This window comes from Saccopteryx leptura, chromosome 4 (genome assembly GCF_036850995.1).
Source record: "Saccopteryx leptura isolate mSacLep1 chromosome 4, mSacLep1_pri_phased_curated, whole genome shotgun sequence".
Classification (NCBI taxonomy): Eukaryota; Metazoa; Chordata; class Mammalia; order Chiroptera; family Emballonuridae; genus Saccopteryx; species Saccopteryx leptura.
In genome coordinates this window covers 38,248,277-38,271,946 of record NC_089506.1, presented here as the reverse complement: position 1 = coordinate 38,271,946, position 23,670 = coordinate 38,248,277, and the positions used below count along the sequence as shown (strand labels likewise).

Sequence of the window (23,670 nt, the reverse complement as noted above, 5' to 3'; positions counted from 1 at the left end):
GGATCAGAAAAGTAAAATCTTATATGCAAAATGAAAGGCAATACTACATTTTTTTTTCTGTGACAAAGAGAGAGGGACAGATAGGGACAGACAGACAGGAAGGGAGATGAGAAACATAGATTCTTTGTTGTGGCACTTTAGCTGTTCATTGATTGCTTTCCCATGTGCCTTGATGGGGGGGGCGGGGACGGGTGGGGGGGGCTACAGCAGACAAAGTGACCCCTTGCTCAAGCCAGGGACCTGGGGTTCCAGCTGGTGAGCTGTACTCAAACCAGATGAGCCTGTGCTCAAGCCAGTGACCTTGGGGTTTCGAACCTGGGTCCTCTGTGTCTCAGTCTGACGGTCCATCCACTGCACCACCACCCAGTCAAGCGGCAATACTAAATTTCTACCTCCGTTCCCATTCCTTCCAGATACCCCCACTCTTCACGCTTGGAAAGAAACTACAGCCTAGGAAAAGATTGAGTGTGAGAGTTTTTTATTCAATTTGAAAAGGACACTTTAAAAACAAAATGTTAGTAATACTCTAGAACATTGGGTTGTTCATTTGACATTTTCTCTATCTTCACCAATTTTTATTACAAAAATCAGAAAAGTAAAAATTTGTTACAATATTTGCACAGTGTAACACTAGTCACCTAAACAAAAGCTAAATTTCTATAAAACCATAAACTTAATAGTTTGAGAGTCAAAATTCTCTCAGTTTACTGGATATACATAGTGATATATATTTGAAAGCAGAAACCCCCAAAGGACAAAAGAAGGAATAAAGAAAATATGTCAGAATAGTCAGTTAAATATTTTGACCTTCAGTTCCTACAAATAGTAAAGTCCACTACATATAAAGGAAACTGTTCTGTGGTAAAAATTCTAAAGACAAAGTAGGAAATGTGTAATAAAAACAGTTAGTCAAAAGTCAGTCCCAGGTTGCGTGTGTTTTCAGTGAAACCCAGGGAGTGAGTTACATTATTAAAGAAGGGACATGACTTATGCCTCCAAACCACTATGTATGTCTACAAGTAAAACCTTCACAAGGCAAGCTGCGAAGTTTCAATGAAAGACTTTCAAAAACACAAATGTTCTTTTCTTTATACAAATCACTGCAAATAATCTTTGTAAAGCTGTACCTTGCATAGGGTAACAGCTGTCCTCTGTCAAAAACTCTGCAGGAATGAGTGAAAGCAAGCTTTTCAAAATGATGCCCATGTGCAAAGAGTTAAATTACCAAGCACCTCACTGCTGCCTCCAATTCATCTTGATCATATATAATTTGACAAAAGGAAAAAATGCCAATTTATGGCAACAGTATTCAAAAGAAAATATTGAGACAGGCAGTAGAAAAATTAAATTCCGAAAGTGCATCGTTTAAGAGGCCTGCTGTCCTTGGAAGAAACAACTGTGCACTAAATAAACCCTACTCATGCATGCACTAGGACTCACAAGAAACTTGTCAAATACGTTTATTTTTTCAGAAAGTTAAAGTATAAAAAAATAGGACAAGTTGTGGCATTCCTTTAAGTTGATGCAGTATTAGTATTCTGAGTCAGTTACTAGGAAGGATCGATGCTTCCAGACATAGCCGGGCCACTTGTCTAAGAGCCGCGGTAGAGGTTCATGGTGCCCAGGATGGCACTGTCGTATCTTTCTTCCACCTTCACAGAATTGGAATGCTCTATTACACTATTAAGCTCAGGGATGCTTTCAGCAGTGTCCCCAAACCCATGGTAATGTCCATAGTGCAAGTTTTCCCCAATATCTTCTACCCAGGAAGGCCTGTTAGCTATGCAGCTACTCGGACTCCCGTTCAGGTGCAGAGAACCGCACATCTCGGGGTTAACGCTCATGGTCTTTTCTGACTCCTCAGTCCCATTAACACAGAGAGAACCCTGGCTACTCGGAAATGGCCGTCCCGGAACTAATCCATTGCTAATTCCATTAGATCCTGTTAAGCACTGGTCATTCCTGCATTCCATCCCATTGAGCTGAGTCGTGGAAGGGAAGTCCAAATGTCCATTGATGACACATCCATTTGTCAATGTATTCGATACGGAGCTACTGTTTTTCATATCTGCATTAAGAAATACACCTGTCACCAAAATTCAGAACCAGAGGGGAGAAAAAACTATAAAATGCTTCATTGCTGCTACAATTTTAAGGAATTTATTTAGTTTCTTTCCTTTTAAACAAACCAGTTCCTTTTCCAAAGTAAAAACTGTACATAGGTTTAAAAATAAAACACAACAGTAGCACTTGCCTGGTAAGATAGGAAACACTTATAAATTTCAGTAGTGTTCGGGAGCCAAATGAAAAAATGTAAGTTGACAAATGTACTGCATGAAAAATACCAATAGTACAGAAAAGCTGTCATAAAAACTTCCCATTAGTGACTAGTTTCAAAGAATGGTTTTGAAAATCACCCCTGAAAAAGTCCTTCAGAACCGAATGTTAAGGATTCCACAGAGAGCTGAAAAAAACCCACAAACTCTCCAGCTCTCATGAAGCAGGTGAATTAAGGCAGCTCCTCGGACTAGGTGAGCTAGTGTCATACCTCACAAGTAGGGAAGCATACACAGGAATATGAAAAGGAATTGTTTTTCCTCATGACACTCAAGGCTATATAGTACTTCTGCAAAATGCCACATAGCAGCTCCGCAGAGTACAGAGACTACAGGAAGGAGCTAATGGTTCTCATGCATACAGTCTTGGGCCAATAGCAGTTCTGAAGAGTTTCTTCTGAGTTCAGCAATTACGGTGATTATGATATCCAAGGTTCCACTTTCAAAACCAACTTAGGTTGGAAAATGTTGCTAGTTTAATCTGCATCCATTAAGAGAAGGATGTCTTACCAAAAAAAAAAAAAAAAAAAAAAAGTCAATCACAGAACACGTGGGCACAAGAGAATAGGCAATTTAAGGTATTTTTCTGTATAATGCAACTAGAGTTAATAGTCAATTTCACAGGAATTCACAGAATAGTATATAGTATAGAGAATGATCTAAAATTACATCTTGCTCGATAACACTAAAGTTTATCACAACGTTCTGCACTGTTGAAGCATGGTATGATAGTAAACACAGAGAAGCTGAGCTATGAGATGAGGGCCCATTTTGTACATAAGATCACCCTAACACAGGGCACACCGTGTGACTCTCCCCAGGAAGCGCCTCCTTTCAGGTTCACCACCTACAGACCTCTGATCTGCATTTGAACACAGGTTTCTGCATGTCCTGCAAAACTCCCTGCCAACAAAAAAATCACGGCTTGTTCAGTGAACAAAAATATCTTCTAAACATTCCATTAATCATTGATTTTCTGGCAATTTAAGTGACAATTATGGTTTAATAATTGCTATAAATTCTTCAGAGGATTGTGAAATTAAAAAAAAATTAAATGACAGCTTTTCTATTTAGATAAAACTCAAGGCTAGAGAACAAGTATTTCAAGAACTGAACATGAAATAAAATAAAAAGAAAAAAAACCAAGTTGTTCCAGGGAAATATTTATATTAACTTTTAACAAAAAATAAAAGTATAAACTGTTCTTGGGTGATAAAACTCACAGAGCTAGTGGCAACTTTGATAGTTAGGAAGACAAATACTGGTATACCACTAACAAAGATGAAAACTGCATTTCTGGGTGATGGGTCTGCAAAAGTAATGAGCACCGCCTCAGAGATGAATGCACGAGACTCGCTTTTTCATTTAATGCTCTGTGTGCAGTTTTCCTGTAGTGGCCAGTTAAAGTAAATTAGTTCTATTATACAATCTCAAAATCAAGGTTAGTTGATAACCTTGATTCATTATGAAAAATCTAATAAAACTGAGCATGAGAATAGCAGACATGCTCGAGACTAGCTAGACACCACCTCACTTGGCCAGGACTCTCACACCTCTGGCCATCTCTAATCTTGTCCTTCGTTCGGTCCCAAACAGCCTTTCAGGACGCACACCTCCCTCTCACCCGCTGGCTTATCTACAAGTCATCTCGAGCGATTTAAAATTTTGTTTATTCAGTCAGACGGTTTTATAAATGAAATGGTGGAACATATGGGAATGCTTACTTGGCACCTGTATATATATATAAGCTGGGCTTGAAAAGAGTGCGGCTTTTCAATGTTATGTTCAAGCCTGGTATTAAATTTAACCCAAAACGTTTGAAGATTCAAGAATGATTATGCCTGTCTCTTTTAAAGCATGTAGCAATGCCATTTTTTAAAAGCTAACTTTGAGCTTTGTTTCATTTAATTATTTGGCAAAAACAACAATTGTAGCTTCTAGAATGATACACATTTATTTTACTGAAATGATTTTTTTCATTTCAGGGGAACAAAATATGTAATCTTTTATCCTCAGTGAAGAATTTAGCATAAAGATGTATTAATAAAACTTTTTAAAAGCCAGTATTTCTAAATATGGTACCATGTTAAAAGAATGGCTAAAATGTTTTCATGGTCACCTAAATCAAAGGATGATTAAAAAAAGCATTAACTAAATGGATAAAACTTTATTCTAAAAGCTAAAAGAAACTAAGCCTTTGCATTTTAAAAACTGATGATTATCAATACTAAAATTTAATGTACTAAAAATTTTAGCAATAGAATGTGTTGTGAGACATGGTGTTCATTGTTTATTACTAGGCCTAGAGTGCAAGGCACAGAAAGCAGAACCACCACTGAGTGTCAAGTGACAGACTCTACTGGCGTGACTGGTTACAAGTCAAAACCACAATGTTTACTAGTTCTCAATATTTATAGCGAGTCATCCTTTTTGCTGTTTATCACTTTGTAATTACCAGCATCAGATAATCCTTTGATATATTCACCCAAAGTCCTCTATCAGAAAATTAAAAATGCAAAATCTTATTAAAATTAAACAAGGCACATTAAGCAAAAGTTTAAAATCAAAATAGAAAGATTGCACTTATATTTTTCATATCCACAGAATGCATCAAAAACACTTATCCTTGTATCTACAAACTTGCCCAAGATATGCAAATTATAACATTCTTTAAAACACTGGACAACAAAGTGCAAAAGTCGATTGAGAGAAGCTTATGTTAGAAATAATATGCATACTGATTCTTGCAACGACAAGGGGTCTGCATTGCTGAAACAGTATATATTTCTATTTCTTTTAGTCCAACAGAACCACCCTCCTGCTGTTTGGTGTCTTCGACCATTGGACTGTTGTTGCAGCTAATGGGAAACTGTCCACTCCCACCTGTTACAACAGCAAATTCTCTATCAACGAGCATTTTGTCAGGATCGTCTTCCACCTCGCCGTTCACTGGTGGCATGGAGTAATCCAAGCTCTGAGCTGCACAGGAAACAAACACAGTTTTAGATTGCCTGTACATACAAGACTTTACGACAGATGTTCCTCATTCTTTTTGTTAGGGCACTGAACATTCCACAATTGTCAAATAATTTCATAATCAACAGATGATGAACTTAGTACACTACCAAGAAACCTTTCCAGTGTATTTCCCAAAGTATGCAGTTTCAATGAAAAGTCAAGGAATTTAAGATGCCTATTTTAGTTTTACTGATAACTTAAACTCTCATTTTAGACTGTTATCATCCAGAGACATTTACAAAAACATCTCTAAAATTCAGCACTCTAAATTATGCTCCAAAATATTCATTTGTTTTTCATAAAGAAATACTAGAACAATTCTTTTTTTTTTTTTTTTTTTCATTTTTCTAAAGCTGGAAACAGGGAGAGACAGTCAGACAGACTCCCGCATGCGCCCGACCGGGATCCACCCGGCACGCCCACCATGGGGCGATGCTCTGCCCACCAGGGGGCGATAATCTGCCCATCCTGGGCGTCGCCATGTTGCGACCAGAGCCACTCTAGCGCCTGGGGCAGAGGCCACAGAGCCATCCCCAGTGCCCGGGCCATCTTTGCTCCAATGGAGCCTTGGCTGCGGGAGGGGAAGAGAGAGACAGAGAGGAAGGCCCGGCGGAGGGGTGGAGAAGCAAATGGGCGCTTCTCCTGTGTGCCCTGGCCGGGAATCGAACCCGGGTCCTCCGTATAGAACAATTCTTAACAAAATAAATACCATGGAAATGATTCACACACAAGAAAATATTCAGTAATTTCAGTAACAGAAAATAAAGTACAAGTCACCTCTTGACAGGCCTGTCAATGCTATCCCAATGTGGCACTAGCCCCTGAGCTTCAGGATACAGTAAAACTGGGGGGGGGGGGGTACATTAGTCTTAGTTTCAAGATATTTAGAGCTGAAGCTACATGTACATTTCTTATAAAACTGTCATTCCCGGTATCTTAAGATACTTTCCCTCCAAGTATTATAAATTCTGTGCAAACCAAACCAAACCAAACCACTTCTTCCTGCAAACTCTAGTAACCCTCACTTCTCAGGAGCAGCCACTTCCATCTGATAAGGACAAATCTAGTCTTCAACATGTTTTTTCCAAAATCAGATCCTAACAATCACTTTTATGCTTTATTCACTTACCATGGCATGAGTGTATGCCATCAATTAGGTACAAAAGAATATTTGAAGTTAGAAATCTACTGTATTATAACTCTCCTACCACCAAATTTCCAGTTTGGGTTGCTTCAGTTTTCTTTCCTATCATGAATATCTTAACTATCCTTATAAAAAAGCACCTTTGTACACATTTCTGGTTCTTTACTCAGATAAATATCCAGCATTATTTTGGGGTCAAAAATATATACAACAAATAAGTAACAACTTTTAGTGCTAAGTATTCCAAGTAAGTAGGGACTTGAACTTTGAGCAGCTTTAATTACTAGTTTAGAAGCACACAAGTCATTTCTTCTGTGAGAGCAGAGTGGCAAGAAAGGAGATGAGATGCATCAACTCTTAGTTGTGCCACTTTTTGGTTGTTCACTGCTTTTCAAACAGGCCTTGACGGGGAATGGGAAGGCCCCAGGTGAGTTAGTGACCCCTTGCCCAAGCCAGCAACCTCAGGGTTTCAAATCTAGGACCTCAGCATCCCAGGTCGACGTTCTATCCACTGTGCCACTGTGGTCAGGGACAAGTCATTTTCAATATAGAAATTAGCATATTGCAGATTATTCCCTTAACTGTTAAGACCATAGATGACAATGTAGTCTTAGTGAAAGAGAAACCCAGATTCTGAATTAGTATGTGGAATAGAACAGTGTTATTTTGGGGTTTTAAAAATATTTGTTTTTCAGATTTTATTTATTTAAGAGAGGAGAGAGAGAGAGAGAGTAAAGGGAGAGGGGAGGAGAAGGAAGCATCAACTCCCCTATGTACCTTCACCGATAAAGCCTAGGGTTTCAAACCAGCGACCTCAGCGTTTCAGGTCGACGCTTGATCCACTGTGCCACCACAGGTCATAAGAGTGTTATTTTGTGTAGTTGCAAAAAAACATGTCTGTGCAGGTGACGAGGCCAAAAGCATTCTACAAATATAGATGCTTTGAAAAACCAGAGGCATTAAACCATGGATTTTTAGCCTTTTCCACTCAATGCTTTTTGTAATCCTCCACAGGCCCCAAATCAGTATGAAACAAGGAACTTTTAAGAGATTAGTGGTAAATAGGCCACCTTAAAAAAGGGTGGAGATGTGACAGGAGGTCAATCCGATACCAACTGACAAAATCCACACAACTCTCAGTTCTTGAGAGATAAACCTGCAGTCAGTGTGGGTCTGGTTTCTTCCTTCAACCCTCTCCATTGTCAGATAAGCCAAATAAGCAGTTAACTGAGAACTGGTGCAGACTATCGTGGCAAACCCACAAACATCCTTGTAAAAAAGACATCACTGGGGATGCAATAATGCTTTAAGTAGCCACATCCTTGTCTGGTTTTGTTCTGGAATTCCAGTGCCACTGTCTGCTGGGGAAAATGGCAACCAAGTTGTATCTGCAATTCCGGATCTGTGAAGAGCAGGTTTAAAAAAAAACGTGGACAGATGGACATGAAGGCCACCCCCAAAATCTTTGCAAAAGGACATTTGTCAATTCATCCCTTGAGACCTGTGCCTAGTCTAGTACCCCATGTCAACAAATGAAGCACACACTCTAGCCATAAAAGGCACAAACACAGAAAGCAACCAATAAAACCAAAATGAATCACCATTTCAGGGAAGAGGTGGAAGTGGGACATGAAGGAAGACCAGCCACGAGGGGGTCCCGAGTCAGTGGCCAAGTTAGTTTGGGGACATTCAACACAAAAATGTGTATATAAAAAGGAGCTGGGACACAATGCCATTTTAAAGCAAAAACTAGCCCTTTCACTCAAGGCCTATGAGGTACAGTAAGGTTCCATTTAGCAGATTATCTTTTGTTAATATAGGTAATTTCTCATTAGAGGATAAAAATTAAACAAAACCAAATGCTTTTATATTTTGCTACTCAAACTTTTCAATGTGGGAAGCTCTTTAATGTGCTAGGCATATGTTAACACAGCCAGCCAAGAATTTCTTTCTCCGTAGATAGACAATCTTTGTAGCGAGCTGTTCCCACAAAATAGCTGCATGGCTATTTCATTACTTTGCTGATAATACAGCTCCCCCAGAAGCTTGGGTAATATATTTTATAGTCTTCACTTCTTCTCAGCACCCACAGAGTACTCAAATTAGCTAGGTGGGGGCACTAAGGTTGCACCTGCTTTTTAAAATTGTTTGTCATAAAATTAAAACTAGTTTCTCAGAATATTAATATTGAACCTGAACTTGACTCCTTTCCCTATAACCACAGATGTCACTTGTGATATTTTCTCCCACATGTATCTACCGCCATTGCCACAGGAACTGTTTAAACATTCCACGTTGCATTTGAGAAAGGTGGCCTGAAACCCATCAGAAAAAGCCTCCTTCCAAAACTGTAAATTTTTATTGTATTTGTTTTAGAAGAGCACCTTCCTGTTTTCCTATTAACTTCCACAGTTAAAAAGGAAAATTACTGATTATTTTGTTGTGTCCTTACCATTTAGTTGCTGCCAAAGCAGGTATTTGTTGAGCTTCTAGTACACATTAAACAATACACACTTATGAAGAAAAACAATCTAAAATTGGCTCAAGATAAACAGCTTCCTTTCCCCACAGGCATAGTTACTGCCCAAATCCTCTCATCCTTGAACTCAGGAGCTAATATTCCACTCAGGAAAGTGCCCAGGACAACAGAGTTCTGCATTTATATTCCCATCTAAAAGTCAAGGGTTGAAAAAACCCTCTAAAGCCAATTCTCAGGGAACTTCTAAAACTACATAAACTGAAAAAGCAGTTTAAAACGTAGGAATGGCCCTATTTAACACCCAGACATTCCCTATACCAGGAACACCATCTGATGTACAAAAACTGCCAAGTAGTTTCATACAGTGGTTTAAGTGAAGTTTGGGGTAGTGACCTTTCTTTGCGCATTTTTATGATGCCAGAGGGCCTTCCCAGGTGCAGACCTACACCACCTAAGGGGCAATGGTGGGGGTCGGGCGCAGGTCACTTAACTGGGAATTGACCTCAGTTCCCCATAAAAAGAACCAGAAAGCAGTATTTCCCACCAGCCATTACTAATTAGAACTATTCTGTTCTACAGAGCACTTTTAACCCAAATGACTACCTTTAAAATAAAGGTCATGTTGATAAAAATAGTACTTAAGCTAGTGTGAAGGTGGTTCTACTCTAAGGGAACGTTTTCTGGCACTTTTGACAGTCCATACTGCAGCAGACCAGGGGGTGGGGCAGTGGAGGTGGAAAGGACATTGAGTAGCACTGACAATACTGGAAACACTAAGATGTTTGGGGTTAAAATAACTCGCATGTGGCCCTGGCTAGTTGGCTCAGTGGTAGAGCGTCGGCCTGGCGTGCGGGAGTCCCAGGTCTGATTCCCGGCCAGGGCACACAGGAGAGGCGCCTATCTGCTTCTCCACCCCTCCCCCTCTCCTTCCTCTCTCTTTCTCTTCCCCTCCCGCAGCCAAGGCTCCATTGGAGCAGTTTGCCCGGATGCTGAGGATGGCTCTGTGGCCTCTGCCTCAGGCTCTAGAATGGCTCTGATTGTGGCAGAGCTCCGCCCCAAGATGGTCAGAGCATTGCCCCCTTGGTGGGCATGCCAGGTGGATCCCGGTCCTGCACATGCAGGAGTCTGTCTGCCTCCTCGTTTCCAACTTCGGAAAAATACAAAAATAATAATAAAATAACTTGAATGAAAGGTACACGTGAAGCAGACCATCCTGAAGAGGTGCCAGCGGTTGATTCCCACAGTAGCGGTAGCTGTCCACTGCTGGGAAGTGACGGGGCACCTGAGGTTGGCTGAATTCAAAGTTGCAAAGTAGGAATCACAGAAATCGCTTGGTTAAGTGTAATTCACTGAGATCAGTTATAAAATGCTATATCTTTAGGGATTAAAACAACCAATTGTTATTCAAACACAATTAGGTATTCTCTAAAATTCTCAAATTTTTAGAAACAAATATAGCCATTTACTTCAGGTTTGAGAACACTAATATAAATGAGACTCCACCTCATGTCTATAGAATAAAGAGCTACATTGAAAAACTGATTTCTTGTGGCCCTAGCTGGTTGGCTCAGCAGTAGAGCGTCGGCCTGGCGTGTGGGGGACCCGGGTTCGATTCCCGGCCAGGGCACATAGGAGAAGCGCCCATTTGCTTCTCCACTCCCCCTCCTTCCTCTCTCTCTCTCTTCCCCTCCGCAGCTGAGGCTCCATTGGAGCAAGGATGGCCCAGGCGCTGGGGATGGCTCCTTGGCCTCTGCCCCAGGCGCTAGAGTTGCTCTGGTTGCGACAGAGTGACGCCCCGGAGGGGCAGAGCGTCGCCCCTGGTGGGCGTACCGGGTGGATCCCGGTCAGGCGCATGCGGGAGTCTGTCTAACTCTCTCTCCCCCCGTTTCCAGCTTCAGAAAAATACAAGAAAAAAAAAAAAAATTTCTTGAATCTCACATTTAAATAACTAGCTAATATACTCTACTTATGTGCTCAGCTACACCCACCCTCCTGTCCCCATCATTAAGGCTGTCAACATGAACAATTAAGTAAAAAAAAAAAAATGTTAAATTCACCCTGGTAGTGTGTTGAGAAACTTTCTCACTAATTTTAAAGTGAGTCACATTGAAGATAATTTCCTAAAAGATGTTTTTATATTATATAAGTACCTACAGGTTATGTATGAGATGCTAAAATCAGTAATATACCTACCTATTTGAGTAAAACAAAACTAGTAAACATCTGAGACCTGGTATTACCAAACCTACTTCTTATGTAAATTGTCTCCAAAATAAATCTGTAAGTGACTTGGTCTGTCATTCAGTGCCTCTCCCCACTCAAGGTTCTAGAGCTGCAACCCCAAAAGTTACTGGCTAAAAACAAGATAAAGGTTTCTGTCATGGGTGGGACAGCTCTTTTCAAACCAGGATCACTGATAATTTGAACAGTAACTCTTTTTTTTATTTTATTTTATTTTTTTCTTTCATTTTTCTGAAGCTGGAAACAGGGAGAGACAGTCAGACAGACTCCCGCATGCGCCCGACCGGGATCCACCCGGCACGCCCACCAGGGGCGACACTCTGCCCACCAGGGGGCGATGCTCTGCCCATCCTGGGCGTCGCCATGTTGCAACCAGAGCCACTCTAGCGCCTGAGGCAGAGGCCACAGAGCCATCCCCAGCGCCCGGGCCATCTTTGTCCAATGGAGCCTTGGCTGCGGGAGGGGAAGAGAGAGACAGAGAGGAAAGCGCGGCGGAAGGGTGGAGAAGCAAATGGGTGCTTCTCCTGTGTGCCCTGGCTGGGAATCGAACCCGGGTCCTCCGCACGCTAGGTCAACGCTCTACCACTGAGCCAACCGGCCAGGGCTTGAACAGTAACTCTTAAGAAATACATATATGGATAATTGTATTGTGTGTTAGTCCTGAAGATTAAGAATGCTAACTAAACCAACCTGTACAAAGCAGCTCCATCTGAAGTCCTTTCATTTGATCTTGAGCAAATGGTTTATAAATGGGGGAAAACCCCAAACCTAATTATATAGATACTTCCTTGCACATCATAAATGAACTAAATCCCATATTGGGGAAATATCATCCCAAAATACTTTGCATCAAAATTAACCGCTCAAATAACTGGATTTTATTTTACACTGGAGTTCATGGCCACATCTATTACCATCTGTGTTCTGACCAAAGTGCATTCTGATATTTGCATAAATGACTGCATGGAAGATATTTTAAAGTGTAAATACACTTTACATTATTTTATAGTATAACTTGCTTCCAAAGGACAGTTTATATTTGAGCAGTACAAAAGGCCTACCCCTGGTTGGCAAACTGCAGCTCGCGAACCACATGCGGCTCTTTGGCCCCTTGAGTATGGCTCTTCTACAAAGTATCACATGCGGGTGCTACCTCAATAAGTAATGTACCTACCTGTATAGTTTAAGTTTAAAAAACTTGGCTCTCAAAAGAAATTTCAATCGTTGTACTGTTGGTATTTGGCTCTGTTGACTAATGAGTTTGCTGACCAGGAGTAGGCATTATTACTCATTTTAGTTCTTTTACATAGTTTCCAAGGGAAAATCACTCCAATTACCTTAAAATGTTTGAAAAGTTTATTAACGAGAGATACTATTTTCTGTGGAGAAGAGTTACTTTCAGACATGATTTCATAGTAAAGTAAGAATTAAAGAGTGAATTTTACAGGGCATATATTTAAGAGTTGGTTCAAACTATGAATTATGTAGCTAAGATATTATATTAGATGCCCATAGGAGAAATCAAACTTGTACTTCAACGAAGAGAAAAAAAGATTTTACACTCTACTAAATACGTTCACATGTAGCTATTTTAGAAGTATTTTATATGCACAATACATTAGAAAAAAATACTTCCACTTTGGCAGAACCAAAAATTAATCTTCAAAATGAACTCAGAATGAGTCAAGACTTAAGATCATATATTTAGGCCTGACCTGTGGTGGCGCAGTGGATAAAACATCAACCTAGAATGCTGAGGTTGCTGGTTCAAAACCCCAGGCTTGCCTGGTTAAGGCACATATGGGAGTTAATGCTTCCTGCTCCTCCCTGTTCTCTCTTTTTCTCTCTCTAATAAAAATGAATAAATAAAAATCTAAGATAAAATTTCCATTAAAAAAATCACGTATTTTAAAAGAGCAAATAAAGACAAAATGCCAGAAATGTAATGAACTAAAGTAATCAAGCTTGAATTGCATACTAAAAAATTGGTCAAATAGAAATGACCTATGAAGCCATAAACAATTTCATGCAAAACACTCATGCAGTGGGGGGGGGGGGGGGGGGGGGGGGGACACGGGACGGGACGGGACGACAAGATCTTATTTTAGTAATCAAGAATTACTGCCCCAATACACCACTCACAGCAAGTATGTAATGGTGACATAAAAAAAGAAAAAACCTACTCTTCCTTCCCCAGAGAGAGCAGTGGTAGGAGTGGGGGTGGAATGAATATACCTATCTCTGCTTACAAATAGGAATTATACACACTCTTAAGTGACATGTGGGATAATCTCAGGACTTAATCTCACCACCAAAGACGGGAATATTAGAAAGTTTAGGGAGTAAATAACTAAAGTAATGCTCAGTAGACAAATGATTAACACTGGAAGAGGAGAAATGAGGTTGCCATCACTTCATGCACATGTGGAGCAGCGCTCAGCCTTAGGTCTGCATTATTATTTCCTGCAAACTTAAATGAATGCCAGACGTCAACCACTTTTATTCTGAATTGAAATCCTCAGGCTATTAGGAATGGGCAATTTGGGAAAGCTGCATGTTGAATTTAATGTGCAAAATGTGAATCGCTAACCCTGGTTCATCAAAATGAATCCTCGTCTGGAGAAGGAAAATAAAATCCCCTGAGAATCTTCATGATGCTTCAAACCAAGTGTGTGTAGTAATAGGGTTTAGAAAAATTAAATTCAAGTTTCAAGAATCCTTGGAAAGGCTTATTAGTACACTTAAAACAGTGAGGTATTAGCCAAATCAGCTAACTGCAAAACCTTCAGAAACAAGTTTAAAAATCACTCTAGGTACATTTCTGTGTCTTTTTAGATTAAGTGACAATCCTTAAAAACAAATAAACAAAACAAAAATAAACCCCAGAATTTAAAATTTATCCTATAAACTTACATACATGGACAAAGACACACAATTCTTGCATGAAGGCATGATGAAGCTAACATAATATCATTCCAACATATTAATCAGGCATTAAATAAACAAAAAAGAATTATTTTTAAAAAGTGGATGCTCTTAAAGAGCTTTTTAAAATACATTAGAATATATTGAAACATGTTACAAATAAATGTTGAGTAATACTTCACCATTAAAAAACGCCACTTTTAAACTTTGCACCTTCTAGATGATTAGGCTCCTAATTTATAAACACTATGAATTTGATAAACTCTTACATTTGAGTTTTCATGCATTCATTTCTACAAAAATGTCACATAATCACAAGTTTTCATAATGACCAAGACCTTAAAAGTTATGAAGTAGGGAACACAATTTGTCCTAAAATAACCCTCTTTTCATCTGGATATACTTCAGTTAAAGTAAAGAGACAGAGCACTGAAAAAAGGATAGTGTTGACCCACATCAAATTTAAAGTCAACTAAAACCTTGAGCCAGCCGGCTTTTCTCACACTAGTATTACTTGACTTTTTTTAAAAGCCAAAAGGCACAACTTGTATTTAATTTCAGCAAATCTTATCTGAGTGCATAATTTCAGTGATTACTTTTTACTGCCATCTCTACATTTCCTTCTAAATAAGTTTGCTAAACATTCCTGCCAAACTATTAGTCTTCTGATTAAGATATTTTACATATAGATATATGTATACATAATTTTTTTCCTAGATACAAGGAAGGTTTTTTTCAACTTAAAGAGCGACTAGCTGATTCTGATTATTTGCAAACTCCAAAACTAAGACAAAAAGGTTTGGAAGGATACCTAAAACTTGACTTACCTTAGAGACTTAAGTCCTCAATGGCAAAAAGATACATCAGATCATGTGACAAACACACAACACTACAATGTGAGGTATGAAGACCAGCTGAGGCTAAATCACGTGCAGGTAGAAGAGTACAACCAACATCTACATTCCCAGATGTGAAACTATGTTTTACTACCAGACCAACAATTGTTACAAGCTCAGGAACATTTACAGGAAAACAAAAAAATCAGGCACAGTGGCAGATTTTTTTAATAGTTATATTTCCAACAGATACAACAATCAGAAAAATCTAATTCATGGCAGGTAAACCCGGTGTGCAGAAAAGTTATATACACACATTTATATTTGAGCTGTCAACACTGTCCTGTTACATCCTCCCCTTTTTGTTAAATGGCCAATCTTCAAAGTAGCAATACAGGAAAAACTCCACCAACACTGCACCAGAATCCTCCGGGAACAGTGCCACCTTAAGTGAAGGTCTCATCTTGAAGGTGCTTTCAGCCATGAAAAGGTAAAACATGTTAAAAAATAAAAAATAAGTAAAAATAAAAAGGAAACAAGTGTGCTCTCTCCCGCCCACAAAGTGGTCTCACCTTCGGTTCTAGCTTTCTTCACTCCAAAAGGTTCCGAATCTTCCAAGCATCTCTTGCGATTTGTTCCCACACTAGCATGATTAGGAAATATATTCTGATGGCCCCCATTTAAGGTGCCATTATCATAGAAACGGTTCAGATGACAATTCTGGAGGTTCAAGAGAAACTGGGTACATTCTTGGAAACCCTGGGTTTGAGCAATGTCTGCTGCTGTCAGGCCACTGGCATTTCTCAGGCTGTACAACACAAAAACACTGAATTACACCCCATTAGCATTTTCATCTGGTCTCTGCTCCTGCCGAACTGACTAACTATCTGAAGGTGATATGAAAGAGTATACAGATTTACTTCATTAAAGAAGGAGTTACTCATCCTAGCTCTGTAACTAACTTCTCTCTTATGCACATTCGATTACTAAGCAAGATTTGGGAGATAGTAATTTAAAAATCAATATAGTACACTTTAAAAAAAGGCATCTTCCTATTTAACTTCTCAAATAATTTTTTGTTAGTCTGAAGAACCTAAATTTATGCTAACTTCAGACTTAACCTGAATTCTATACTATCTGCACTTAATTTTAATAATTCATTTCTTTAGCTTGAATAAGATCATAACAAACAAACATGTACTGAAATTGTCCATGGCATTCATAACAATTGGCTTCCTAAAAACAAAGGTGTGTAATTTACTTACTGACAAGCCAGATTTTATGCTAACATGTGACACTATAAGTGGAAGTTTAAAAGGATATCCTGACATTTAAATAATGTATCATCAAACTGGAGGTGTGAAAAGCTGAGGGTTTTGTGTTTTATTTTTATTTTTTGGTCTTGCTTAGAAAAAACTTGTAGGAATTGGCATTCTAGAGCATTTGAGTGAATGTTTCCTGTGAAAGCCTAATGACTATTCTAGGAACTCATGCCCTAGGCTAAGAGTCCTACTACTGAAAAGAATCAACATCTTATGTGGCTAATAACCCTAACAAGTAGAAGTCTGATATCTTCTACTACAAAAGCTAAGATTCAAATTAAAGAAGTGGTGGCAGAACGTAAGTGATATAACTGAGTAAGATGAATATAAAAGAACCAGTTGAGCTTGTAGATATTAGAAAAAAATAAAAATTTAGAGAATGAAAGCAACTCCATGTTGAAGTTTCCCTGGAGGACAAGAAAATACACTCTGTGCAATAGATCCGCAAAAAAAGCAAAACAAATGTTAACTACAGGTTGATAAACTGAAACTGCAGAAGTATCAACAGCAAAGAAACTTCCTATACCTACTCAGCAAGCTATGCTAAGAACAGAGAAAATGTATGATGGTATCAAATAAGGTTTTATTTTGTGTAAGGGAAATAACCAATGCAGAACCTTCGATGCTTATTTCCTAGGTTAATATTTAAAAATATTTTTTTTTAAAAAACTGGAAAATCAGGGACAAATAAGGGTTTCTCATTTTAAAAGATAACAGTAAGCCTAGAAATCATTATTTCCAGTCATCATACTCATAAAACTCCAACCTCAGGAATGAAAAATCTATTTTTGGGCTATCACTAAACATGTCTTCACTTCTCAGGAGATGAGATAAATGTATTATACATTTTAAAGAAAGGCAAAAGCCAAATTCAATTTTATCAGATCTAAAAGAGACAAGATTTAAGAATCCCAGAAACCCACAATATTTTCTTAAACATGTAAGGCAGTTGTGAGCAACTACTGGGGACTAAAATTGACATTTTAATTTTACCTAATAGCTGTGAATTCTGATGAATATTATTCTATAATTCTTAGTATTTTTATTTTGATATATAAATTAAATGAAAAGTAAACACTGAGGTTTGGGCATAGCAAATTACATGTATACAAAATGACCATATACTTTTTAATATTAACATGTTATTCAAATATTAACACTTTTTTATGTTATTAAAGTGTATAGCTGGATGATTTTCAAATGGTGTATTTAATTTTCATCACAAGTGAAGATGGTCCAAAAAGGTCCATCAAGAATATAAACAAAAAAATAAGTTGCCACCTGAAAATTAAAAAAAAAAAAAAAAAATCTAACTTTGAAAATTTGAATAAAAAGACCCAGAACATAAGCAAAGTTTACACAATGATCATTTCTAACTAAATATGGACGTCCTTTCCAAAATCAAATACAGAAATGAGAAGCTGCTGTTTAAAATTAGAATAAAATTGAGAATGAGGATTACTCCTTATCAGAGAATAAAAAAGAACAAAACATAGATTTTTTTTTTTAATGTTAGCATTTACCACCATAAGTTCCAGTTCACCAAGGAAAGCTTGTTTAAGGAGCATGCTAACATTCTAAAGTTGTTAAAAAGAGTAACATTCAAAATACACTTAATCCTTTACTCTTCATTCAGAAACTAAACAGTAGATTGAATTGGGTTAGAACAGCAAGTTTACTGTTCTTTCAAGAAAATATAACCTTAAAGAAAAATAAGCAACAAAGTAGTTCCAATATCCAGAGACCATAGAGCAGGGGTCCCCAAACTTTTTACACAGGGGGCCAGTTCACTGTCCCTCGGACTGTTGGAGGGCTGGACATTAAAAAAAAACTATGAACAAATCCCTATGCACACTGCATGTATCTTATTTTAAAGTAAAAAAACCAAAACAGGAGCAAATACAATATTTAAAATAAAGAACAAGTAAATTTAAATCAATAAACTGACCAGTATTTCAATGGGAACTATGCTCCTCTCACTGACCACCAATGAAAGAGGTGCCCCTTCCGAAAGTGCAGCAGGAGCCAGATAAATGGCCTCAGGGGGCCGCATGTGGCCCACGGGCCTTAGTTTGGGGACCCCTGTCATAGAGTGTACCGTATTTCCCCATGTGTAAGATGCACTTTATCCTGAAAAATTTGGGGTCTAAAACCTGGGTGTGCCTTTTATAGTGGTTGTAGTTTTTTCACTTGCATTTCCCGCTTTTTCAGGCTTGTTTTGCGCTCATTGTTGAAGACAGTGATTCATCATCAGACACAGATAAGGACAAGCTAATGAATGGGAGTTTTGACAGAGACAAGAAGTTGTATGGATTTTATGTCGAATAAAACTTTAGTTCAATTAACTTTATGTAATACATTTTTTTCAAATTTTGGGCCCCAAAATTAAGGTTGCATCTTATACATGGGAGCATCTTAAACATGGGGAAATACGGTAAATATCTGAGCAGGAGGAGTATCTGCCTAAATCTAAGATAATACAGCCAACATCACCTTACCCTGCCTCCTCCCCTACCAAAAGTAGTCAACCACTTGAACAGAACCTGATTGAGAAAGAGTTAACCAATTTTTGAGGCTGTGTGAAGTATTATATTCAAAACTCAAAGGAACTACAGCCAACTCATGCTATATACTACCTATGCATGGACCACACAAGTAAGAGAGAACCACCACAAGTCAAACTGAACTTCTACTGGTTCCTCATATTAACTCTGGGGAACTGGAAGTCAGTAACCCATAGGGACGTCTAAACATTCTATAAAATATATGAACAGGTACCAGAATCTGGGGCATTTGATAACTGGGAAAATCAATTGGGAGATTATAATTTTGGCCACATTCCAATAGTATTATAGGAAATAGACAAAAAGTATCCTTTCCCTGCTTCCTGTGAGTGCTAAGATTTCAATTATATTATTTCTCATGTTACTAAGGACTGAATGTACATAATACACAGTTTAATAGCCTTGATATTCCTCTCAAGCAAAAGATTACTAATACTTGACACTGATACACAACAACCAAACCCTTAAAACCCCTCTTCTGCCTAAATGTTCTCTTTCCCATTTCCTCTCCTCCTTACCTACACATTCATTACTCCAGTCCCCACCCCTGTGAAATGTTTAACTCACTAATTCTGCTTTGCTCACATTTAAAAACTTGCAAGTGGCTGTTCAATTGTTGAATGCACATTTCAGAAACTGGAAAGGAATGTTAGGCATCATCTAATCCAGGGTTAGGTACTGTTTCTGCAAATGGCTAGAAAATAACTATTTTAGGCCTTAGAAGCCAGTCTCAATCACAACTACTCTGTCATTGTAGCCTGAAAGCAGCCTTAGACAATATGTAAACAACTGAGCTCAACTATATATTAACAAACCTTTATTGAGGAGTATTGAAATTAAAATTTAATATGAGAGTCACAAAATATTTTTAAATTTTTTTGTTCAACCATTAAATATGTAAAAATCATTCTTAGTTTACAGGTCATTCAAAAACAAGCAGCATGGTGGGTCTGTTAACATTTAACTAATAAACAAAACTGGTAACCAGTCCTTTTTTTTTTTCCTAGCGAGACAGACAGGAAGGAAATGAGATGAGAAGCATCAACTCATAGTTGTGGCACTTTAGTTGTTCATTGATTGCTTCTGATATGTCCTGTTGTTGATCCCATGGTCAACCCGGTCATCCTGTGTGCTCAAGCGGCAACCTCATAATTTTGAACCTGGGACCTCAGCGTCCCAGGTCAATGCTCTATCCACTGCACTACCACTGGTCAGGCAGTCCTCTCTATTCTTAACAGCTGTCTATGGATTCCTGAAAAAAGTCTTTCTAGTAGTGTCATAAACTATTCAATTCAAACAAAAATAAAACCTTTTAAAAAGTTGCCAAATCTATTAAATCACTAAATGTTAAATACCAAGAAAAATATCTAAAGGTAAAATTACATTCTTTACAAGAATGTAAAATAAAGGACCTTGAGAGAGCATGTAGAATACAATCATTTTTATTCTATTTGAGAGTTCCCTGTTTAAAGTTCTGTTTTATAATTCAGTTACGCAATGTGTTTAATACGAATAATATAAAAACTGTCTTTATAGGGTTTAATTTCAAAAACCACTTTTTAATGTTTAATAGTAGAGAGAAGACTTTCAAATGTACTACAGAGTCTGAAAATCACAAGTTTCCAAATAAAAACTAAAATAATTATTACATGGAATTATTCTCAAAACATTTTAATTGTTAATAAAGGAAGCTCAAGTCTTAAATTTTTCTTATATAAGCTGTTCTATTTTTTTTTTTTTCTTTCATTTTTCTGAAGCTGGAAATGGAGAGACAGTCAGACAGACTCCCGCATGCGCCCAACCGGGATCCACCCGGCACGCCCACCAGGGGGCGATGCTCTGCCCATCCTGGGCGTCGCCATATTGCGACCAGAGCCACTCTAGCGCCTGGGGCAGAGGCCACAGAGCCATCCCCAGCGCCCGGGCCATCTTTGCTCCAATGGAGCCTCGGCTGCGGGAGGGGAAGAGAGAGACAGAGAGGAAAGCGTGGCGGAGGGGTGGAGAAGCAAATGGGCGCTTCTCCTGTGTGCCCTGGCCAGGAATCGAACCCGGGTCCTCCGCACGCTAGGCCGACGCTCTACCGCTGAGCCAACCGGCCAGGGCAAGCTATTCTATTTTTAAGAATGTTTCAATTTTGATGTTTTAAAATTTTGTTTTAAGAGCTGAAACAGTAATACTAGTTAAAATGAATTGTCAATGCATTAAACCTCCAAACTCTACTCAGTGTTTCAGGTTTAAGTAGGTATTAAACCTAAAGTATCATGTTAGTTTCCTAAAATTCAATGGGAGCTGGCATATTAATGTGATTTAGAATTAAAAGGTTCTGTAATTTCATATTCAAATGTGGTACTATGTTCTATCAGAACACTTTTAACAGTCAAGCCTTCACCCTTCAATCAATTCACAGATATTCGCTGTGGGTGTACGATAAGGCCACAGTGCACTAACTGTTGGCCATTACTATCAACCTCAAGTGAGGTACTGGTTAAGATAAGGGTTAATGTGAACTGTAGACTTTATACACTAATTTAAAAAAGTACAGTATTTGGAAAAAAATGTTCAAAATCACTGCCAAAAACTTATTGTGCATGATAATTGGGGCAGTAACGACAGTACAGACATTATTTTTACACTATTTTTAAAAACATCCACTTTTTAATTTAGCATCTTCAGTTTGATATACTTGGGCAAACAGATTACACCTGATCTAAAATCTTCCTTTGTCTATTTCTGAAAATAAGAGGGTCCCCCACGGGACCAAGTTGTTTAATAGCTCTAAGTTACCATCTCTGGTCCTAACATCCAATTTAAAAATCTTTGAAAACGGGCAGAAATGTAAAGAGATCAGGTATCTGTTAACTTGATTTCCAAACTGGGTCTAGTATGTTGAAGGTTTAAAATTTATTTTCTTTAAATGAAAGTTGACATAATCAGATGTTTAGGCTAGTCAGATCAATTTGCTACTATTTATAATGGAAGTGATCTGCAGGTTCTAGTTTCTGTACCAGTGAGCCAGAAGATGAAAAGCCATCTTTGGGCAGACACCCATTTTCTCCCAATAGTTCCTAATAGTCTTTCAAAATTAGAATATAAAAACAGGGGAGACATAAAATAATCTTTACTATAAATTACTTGCTTTGCTGAATAACTGGCAAAATCAAGATTTTCTTTTTTAAAACTTGATTAAAGTTAAAATATAAATGCATATATATATATACATATACATACATACAGACATTTTCTGTAATAAAATTCTGAATAGAATATTAAACTTATTATATCTAAGAATCTCTATCCAAAGAACTCTAAAACACTCCCCCCATCTATTTTCCACTTACAGTGTCACAACATTAGACTATATGAGAAGCCATTCTAATAAGAACTTTTTATTTTTAACCTGAAAAACCACAGATCAGGAAATACCTGAAAGATAATTTTTAGAATCTGACTTGTCACATCACCTTCAGGACGTTTTCTTTTTGTTAATGCCATGTGACAATAAAGAATAACCACAAATTTTTATATAAATAATATTTCTGTTAAAGTTCTGATCTCAACTTAACTACTGTTAGTTTACAAATAAAAAGGTAGATATCATAAATTAGGGTAAGCAAAGCATGCAAATCTAAAGAATCTATATCTGAATTCCTAGATTAGCATTAAAACCAATCACCGCAACAAATACCTCAACAGTATGCCTCGTGTGGAGAAAGGAAGCCATACTGAACATTCAATGCCACAACTGTAAGGTTTTCGGAGAAGCACCTGTGGCAGTTTCAGCAGTTTCTATATGGAATGCTCCCCCTTTCTAGGATTACTTGAAAAAATCAAGTCAATTCGAATTACGTAGCTGTAAAACATTGACATGTGTAGTTTTTACAGATTCAGAATCTTCTGTGTGATTTAAAACGGGCAATGGTTCATAAAACAGGAAACTTAAATAATAAGGGATCACATATTTGCAGGCAACATTTGGATTAAAAATACATATACATACATAAGGTGCAGAAGCACATTTATTGAGCGTAAGCCATTGTCATGTGACCTCCTTGACCAAAAGTTATTGCTCTAAAACACTGCCTTCTTAATCACTTGTAATAATTTTTAGCATGAAGCCAATTTAATTGTCATTTCAACAAAATTTAACAGTATGGACTAAAAACCATTATTAACTCACGATTCTGGTTACTTTAAAATTTGGTATGCTGTATCTCAAATACATTAGTAACTATTCCTAGATGGAAATAAGCAAATATGGAATCATTAAAAAAAAAGATTAAAAACATTACTAAATGTCCATTTGTACAACAAAACATTAGCAAACATCTTAAAATTTCTTCAGTAAAAGAAAATGTGTATTTTTAACCCTTTGGTATCCAAATTCTTATATAATTATGAAGACTTTCTTAAACATATTCTTTAGGTAACAATAGGAAGAAACTATTTTTTAAAGTTTCTACCTAAATAAATTTGGTGCCAAGTTTTCATTTTAAGTTCAACATTAATAAGAATAGCTGTACATTGCAATGAACCCCAATTATGTTTGCATACATTAAAATATAAGAGTATCATTCAAAAATGATGAAATATTTAACATGCTCCCACTATATTTTAGGAAAGGAAAAATAATATTTATATTTAGAAATCACTGGTTTTATTTGAAAGCACTATTTATAGAAGCAATAGTTAACTATTAAAACCTAATAACTTGAATAGTTATTCAAGTATGAAAATACTAAAAATTCTCAACTACTTTGTCAACAACTCTACAATATTATCAGACCACCATCTGCTCTTGCCCAGCA

At 37.7% G+C, this 23,670-nt stretch overlaps 1 protein-coding gene across 7 annotated transcripts in view; it reads right to left on the bottom strand.

Moving 5' to 3' along the window:
* Nucleotides 1-461: 461 nt before the first annotated feature.
* ANKRD10 (ankyrin repeat domain 10) overlaps nt 462-23,670 on the bottom strand; it is a 37,500-nt gene continuing 14,291 nt past the window's right edge. For 4 of the 7 annotated variants that reach the window (XM_066380554.1, XM_066380555.1, XM_066380550.1 and 1 more), the window contains 3 exons: nt 15,552-15,787; nt 5,220-5,315; nt 462-2,068 (listed from right to left, as the gene is read on the bottom strand). In XM_066380554.1, the coding sequence (XP_066236651.1) occupies nt 1,593-2,068; nt 5,220-5,315; nt 15,552-15,787 (808 nt within the window). In that variant the 3' untranslated portion in view covers nt 462-1,592. The other 3 variants (XM_066380553.1, XM_066380552.1, XM_066380556.1) reach the window with 3 other exon arrangements.